The sequence below is a fragment of the Astatotilapia calliptera genome, chromosome 23 (genome assembly GCF_900246225.1).
Source record: "Astatotilapia calliptera chromosome 23, fAstCal1.2, whole genome shotgun sequence".
NCBI classification, from domain to species: domain Eukaryota; kingdom Metazoa; phylum Chordata; class Actinopteri; order Cichliformes; family Cichlidae; genus Astatotilapia; species Astatotilapia calliptera.
In genome coordinates, this window is record NC_039323.1 from 38241367 (window position 1) to 38248516 (window position 7150).

General features: G+C 40.7%; 1 protein-coding gene across 1 annotated transcript; it reads right to left on the reverse strand.

Annotated features, from left to right (window-relative positions):
- Nucleotides 1-420: 420 nt before the first annotated feature.
- LOC113016551 (uncharacterized) lies at nucleotides 421-1958 on the reverse strand. The gene is made up of 2 exons (XM_026159452.1): nucleotides 1695-1958; nucleotides 421-1527 (listed from the first exon to the last, which is right to left on the reverse strand). Exons 1-2 carry the CDS (start codon nucleotides 1707-1709, stop codon nucleotides 421-423), a joined length of 1122 nt encoding a protein of 373 aa, XP_026015237.1. The 5' UTR covers nucleotides 1710-1958.
- Nucleotides 1959-7150: the final 5192 nt, after the last annotated feature.

Consider the following 7150-nt stretch of genomic DNA (forward strand, 5'->3'; position numbering starts at 1 on the left):
CTGATGATGCTTAGATTAAGTCATCAAATTTCACCTTTATATCAGCTGTATAAGACAATTCTCAGGATACCGTTAGTGTAGGAAATGGAAAGACAACCAAGATATCTGTGAAACGTCTGCTTACATCTTGAATTCAGCTCCGGCGTATGTGGTAAGTTGTTAATGAGTGACTTTAATTTATTCTTTCTTCAGATGTGGCTATACACTCTACTGAGAATAAGCATACTGTCATGATATGAGTGGATCTTCAAAATAGACATCAAAATAGTTCATGGAGAAAATAAGTAGAAAAAGTAAAGATCTTCTTAGGAACAATACTGTTTGGATAATTATAACCATCATAAGCAACCGAATCATCTCAACATGTATATGCTCAAAAATTTATTACAAACACGTATTTAATTATCAAGACAAGGAAAATCAACAGTTTCTAGAACTCCAATTGGCAGGACTTGGAGGTACTGGGATTTCAGGAGGCAGCAGAATGGTACACTGGTCAGTGTCATTATTATTGACCGGTGATGGTGGATGGCCTTGGGGGGAGCTGAGAGGTACCTCAGACCTCTTATCTTCAGGACACATAAAGAAAACATACTTCTTTTCAGCAGCTGGAGACTTAGAGACATCCCAAGTCATCAGCCTCATGCGTTTAGGCTGAGGCAAATGTTCCTCTTCATCCTCCACAGAAAAAACGCTTGAATATCTACGCTTTCTGCCCAGACCTAACTCTGCAGTGGGTGGAGGTGTCAGAGGCAGAGGACACATTAAAAAGGCCAAATCATCATCCAGGGATGAACAATCATATTTAAAATCTGGATGCATGATCTTGTCTGTGTCCTTTGACTGAAAGCTGGCATCAGCAGGTGGTGGACTTGAAGAAAGTGGAACATCAGAACTCATCAGCCTCATGCGTTTAGGCATCAAATGTTCCTCTTCATCCTCCACAGAAAAAACAGCAGAATGTCTGCGCTTTCTGCAGAGACGTAACTCTGCAGTGGGTGGAGGTCTCGGAGGCAGAGGAACATCAGTAGGACACATGAAATACGCCACTTCATCATCCAGGGATGAACAATCATTTTTCAAATCTGGGTGAATGATCTTGTTTGTGTCCTTTGACTGAAAGCTGTCATCAGCAGGTGGAGGACTTGAAGAAACTGGAACATCAGAACTCATCAGCCTCATGCGTTTAGGCATCAAATGTTCCTCTTCATCCTCCACAGAAAAAACAGCAGAATATCTGCGCTTTCTGCAGAGACGTAACTCTGCAGTGGGTGGAGGTCTCGGAGGCAGAGGAACATCAGTAGGACACATGAAAAACGCCACTTCATCATCCAGGGATGAACCATCACTTTTCAAATCTGGATGCATGATCTTGTTTGTGTCCTTTGAATGAAAGCTGGCATCAGCAGGTGGTGGACTTGGGAGCTCACATGCAGGTGCGCTGATAGGTCTGAACATGAAAGCGGGAACTTCATTGTCCAGAGCACAACGGTCTCCACTGGATGAGTGTGGGAGCTTCTCCTTTGCCTGTGGAGGAGGCAGACTTTGAGCCAAAGGGATCTTGTGTTGCAGAGGAACATTCAAGTCATCTGACGTTTTGCTCTGTTACATATTATTATTGTTGTTGTTGGATTTTTCTTTAAAAATTCACACGATTGAATGTTTAGAAACAGACACAGTGAAGGGTAACTTACCACAGCTCGAGCCATTTTAGGCGTCTGTCAAGGCAAAGACGCAGGATTTGGTTTCTCTGTGTAAGATTACAGGACAGTTGTCAGTTTCATTTTCAAGTCAGTTGGATAAATTCATATCAAACTTCTCAAACTGTATCATTAAAGCATTGTTTAGGTGGACAAATATGAAAGATATGAAGATAAAAACAGTAACAGCTGGCAATCAAGGGAAAACAACCTTACGAAAAAGGTCTTAATCATTATTGTTTAAAAGTAAATCTTTCAGTCCTTACTTCAGTGATTGTTTGAAGTCTCTGTGCTTGTTGTCAGTCGCAGATTTGTGTAAAATAGTTGCAGTTTGTGAATAAAGTTTGCAGGAGCTCCAAAGTTTGTCTGTTCAGTACCAAAGTAATGAGGAGACTGAGTGCAGGTTTGGAATCCTCAGTGACAGAAGAATGCAGCAATGTTTGAATTTGAATTTGTTATTGTTTTATTAACAACAACTACCAGGATCATGCCATAGCAACACAGTGATGCCCAGTCAAATGTCAGGTACAAGGGATAGCCCACATACACATCCAACAGCACAGTAAAGCAATGGGCACCAATGCCACCAGTCAGGCCTTAAAAATACCTGACTTATATAACAGCACACTGACAGTGTCTCATACAAAAATAGAAAATGTATAAATACAGTTAATATCATTTTCATTTAAATTTTATTTAATTCTCTTCATATAGTGCCAAACAGATGTCTCAAGTCGTCACTGTTACAACATAGATAAACATAAACATGAAATCCATTATTTAATTCTCTTCCATTCACTCCAGTTCAATTCAATTTAATCATTACACATTATTACACACAGGAATTATTACACAAATAGGGTTTTCATTTATTTAACCCAAAAATTATATTTACAAAGGTCATAAATGTTGAGCTTATAAAAGAGGTCAAAGAAACAAAACTGAAGTCAGGCAAAACTGCAACTTAACAAACCAGCTGGCTGCCTTAACTGACCTCCACATGAAATGACACATAAGGGTATATGTAATGGCTGATCAGACCACTATGACACACGAGGGGTAACTAAACAAAACACAACTGTAAACAAGAAACAATGCAGTACAGTCTGGTTTGATAATAAACTAAACACCAAAAAAGAAAATCAAAACTACTAAACCCTAAACTCAAATATTTAATTAAGTACAACTACTTTGTTTTTAATTAAAGAAAACACACATTCTCCCTTCAGCAGGAAGTGGTGGTGCGGTCCAATTATCCCTCTTTGCATTCAATGGTTTCAAACCCTGGCTTCCATCTTTTGTCCAGCAACTCCCAGGGATGATGGCGGGTAAGAAATAAAAGACAAAAGTTAGTCAAAAATCAAAGTAATGAACTGGTATGAATACATAAGTAAACTAAATGTGCAATGTTACAAATAGAAGAAATGTATCCAAACCAATCAATAAAGTTCCTGGAAACTATAGTGTGTTACTGTTTTCAAATGAAGAAATAAAAATATAGTTACCACCTTTAGAGTGTGGCCATCACAAGCTTGACAATGGGAAATGGAACACACAGACATACAACACATGACAGACTGGGAAGGCGCGAAACACACAAGGCAAACGGGAACAGATAAGGAAGACGAAGACACCGACATAACTTAAACATTCAACATAGAGGACAAGACAAACTAGACAAAAGACAAGACTAACTAGTAGAATAACACTCAACTAAACCCTAAATAAATACTAACACAAAAACTTTACATTATTGTAATCTAACAATGCAAACTAAACTCGAAACATTGGGTCAGAGACCCTGTCCCTGACAGTTATGTGACAAATATAATATTAATATATTTAATATAATTATTAAATATGATATAATATAAATGCCCAACCTCTTTTATTAGTTGACCTGAGGGTGTTTAGGGCTACCCAACCAGGATCATGCCATAGTTATTTCACAGTCACTGAGATTGAAGATGTGGGTTTTCCTTTTTTTTTCCCCCTTTTTTTCTGCTTCACCAACCATCTCGTGACGTTCGGAGTCAGACACGGTCACGTTAAAGCCTCTGCTGTTCACTGTGGTGTTGCGGATTTGGCAGAAGTTGCATTATCTGAAGGTCAAACACATCAACCTCACGACATTTGCAGCAGGCCATTGGAGCGCACGAGGAGCTGGTTTTACTCATCAAAGAGCTAAAATGTCGAAACCCCCCCAGAAATCTGTGACTGTAAGGAGGGGAAAGCAGACGACTGTTCAATCTGTGCTGTGGAGACTGGGACCACCTTGGACATGTAATCTCCATTAAATGGTTCAGTGTCTTTGTTTACCACTTGAGGGGTTTTTAGTTTAGTGTTTTTGTATTTGCATCTTACTTTTATTTTGTCTTCAATTTTCAGCTGCACTTTAATTCATCTTTAAAATAATTATTATAGTTAGTAGAAAGCTGAAACAGACCATTGCTTCTTGCAGGAAAGGGGTTCATTAGATTGATTCTGCTACTTGCTACAAAGCATTGACTATGGCTACAGTATAGTCTCCAGTGAGTCTTACACAATAATATTTATTCTACTGTTTGTCATAAAATCTTATGCATAATGCATGTCAGCCTTGAGGTTTGAGTGCATAACACACACGATAAGCCATTTCATTGATTAATGCACTGATAATCTGCATATTAAGGAAGCTACATGTGTTGCCCTGTTGCCACAATCTGGGACTGCCCCTTGTGGTAAAAGGACTCTAAGATGATTTTTTTTAAAGGTGCCTGTCAGCATCACAGATTGCCATTTACATCATTTTCAGCTTAGAAACCACGTCTAAATATGCTTGCATATCCATCCATATCTTGCATATCCATGTGTTTGTGTGTAGGGGGGGTGGAGAAACAAGATCCTGCTGTAGTTTTTCATTCCGTTGTACCAGGAATGTGTAAACAGACTACTTCTGGGATTGTGCATCTTCTCTAAAGACGCATCTCTGCCTCAACCTGTTTGTCACTGTGTCTCTGACAGATCCTCCACACTGTTGGCTCACTGTTGCTCCTTTAACCTGAGTTATCTTTCACACAATGCCTCTCTCTCTGTCTCTCCTCTTTCCTTCTCCACCACTTCTCACTCACACGCTGGCTTTCACCCCCCCTCCCCATCCACCCTATCCACCCTTGCCTTAAATAGAGGACTGTAGCTAGGGTTCAGTTCAGTAGCAGTGGAGTGAGTCCCTTTGTGTTTGTCAAGAGCAGTTTGACAGCAGATCTTATCCTCTGCGCTGTTCTCCTCACTGTAGAAAAGGTGGCTGAACTGCTCTCAGTGGACCGCAAGGGTCAGATAGTTCAAGCTCAACCTCGGAGACACAATGTCAAGCTCAGTCCAGGTCCTTCCAAGTGGAAAGCTCTTTTTCGAACATTGCTTCCTCTGGAGGTCATCAACCCAAGCGCTGGGAAGCTAGTCATCTGTGTAAAAGGCTTGAGCTACATTTATAAAGCATCAGAAAAAAAATGACAAAGAATCCGTGACACAAGCAAACCACAACTCAGCACAGAAACTGTAGGCGGGGCTGTTTGCTCAAGTACCACAGTGAGGGAGCAGGTTGAAAACTTCATGAATGAAAAGTTCCCTTTTTTCCCTGCAGACTAGCGTCAGCAAGGAAGCCTCTGGACCAGATGTTTTAGCCAAAAAAATAAAAAAAACTTGGCACGCTTGTCTTTTCAGGGAGAAATTCTGCATGTAAATGGCCTGTAAATATCCTGTATTTGTATATTTGCATGTGATTTTTAACTGAGTGTTGGTTCTGACAGAAGTGCTTGCCTCTTTAAAAACAGGCTCATAGTCATCAGGTGCTGTAAGTATATAATTTGGAGTAAGCACCTTGCTGAAAAGCAAAGTAGATGCTTGCCAGACTAAATCCACTATATGAAGAGGCTGTCTTGGTTGCCAGTCCTGCCACCCAATAGATCACGGGTGATTTGTGAGTATTAAAGGTAGCAAAGGTCATCTGCCAGTGAGCACAAGGCAAAGAACAAACTCACAAAGCACAGTCCTTCAGTGAACGCTGCATTCAGCAGACCCAAAAGCTTTATTGATCGCCCTTAGTACTAATGAGATCGGATGTAGCACTCCTAACACCACCAATATTCTCTTCTCACTAAATCAACGGATTTAGATTGGCATACACATCCGTCTTATCCCCGCCTGTTACAATCCATACGTGTCAGGCAGCCTCTGGCAAACAAAGAAGAATAAAGGAGAATGAGAGAAAAGGTAGGATTTAATAAAAGAAAAGACACCTAAAGGACTTATAGGACTCCAGCTGAGGGCTGTATGCGCGGGTCCCCACAAAAGGGGGAGAGAGATGAGGTTTGTGATGGGCAGGCCATCACATCCACCGGAGGACAAAAGAGCGGGGTGACAAGCTGCCGGTGGACAGAAGGTCCATTTCCACTCGCACAAAGGGACCGGGGAGATGAAGCAGATTAGCAGCTCTTTATGCCCATTGTGAAGGTTCTAAATGATAAGATTTACCCCTTTTTCATCCTCTGCTCCATGTGTGCGTGTGTGAGTGTGAGCCCCAACCAAAATATCACTTCACATCTTTTTTGCTTTCTTTTGCAGAGTCCATCAGGAAATCCTTTTTTTCTGCGTTCATATGGGGGTACACACACACACACACACACACACACACACACACACACACACACACACACACACACACACAGGCCCTTATTCTTAAGAGTCTTCTATTCATCCCCATAGGAAGGTCACAAGAGCCAGGTGGATGTTTAGGGACTCCTCCACTTTTTATTAAATTCTGAATATATGGTTGGAGGAGAAAGACTCTTTACTTTGACCCTCTCATCACCACAAGATGTTGCTCCTTTTTAAAGTATTAAAGTTTCACAATATTCTTTTAGTCTGAAGAGACATGCTGACATAATGCCATCGGTCACCCAGTATCTCCCACAAAGTGTTTTTTCACCCTATGTGAGCATCATCATCGAAGTTTTGAACACTTGATGATGCGAGCTTCCTGATTATACCTTTGTATTTAGTGCCATCTACTGACCACCCTGTAACATTGCAGGAAATCATTCAAATCTTTGTAATGTGAGACACGCTCAGCATCTGGAAACCATGAAACAGAGTTTCTAATAAAGGTTACTCTCCTATCCAAGTCACATACTGAAAAAATCAAAAACTGTTGCTATTTTGGTGTTTTGTTTGTTTATTTGTTTTCACTTAGTGTGTCATTTTCACGTCGACCAATCATGTCATAGTTTTCAATAATGTACGAACCACTGAGCATGAACTCCAAGAACGCTCTCACTTTAGAAAGGCTCAGGGGAGACTTCTGCTGCTGTCTAATACAGCAAATATGATGATCTCTGTGTAAAGACTCCTGCAAACAGCTGTAAGCAACAGACAAAACTTCGGCTCTTGCTCGTGATTTGTCATGAATGTGTCAA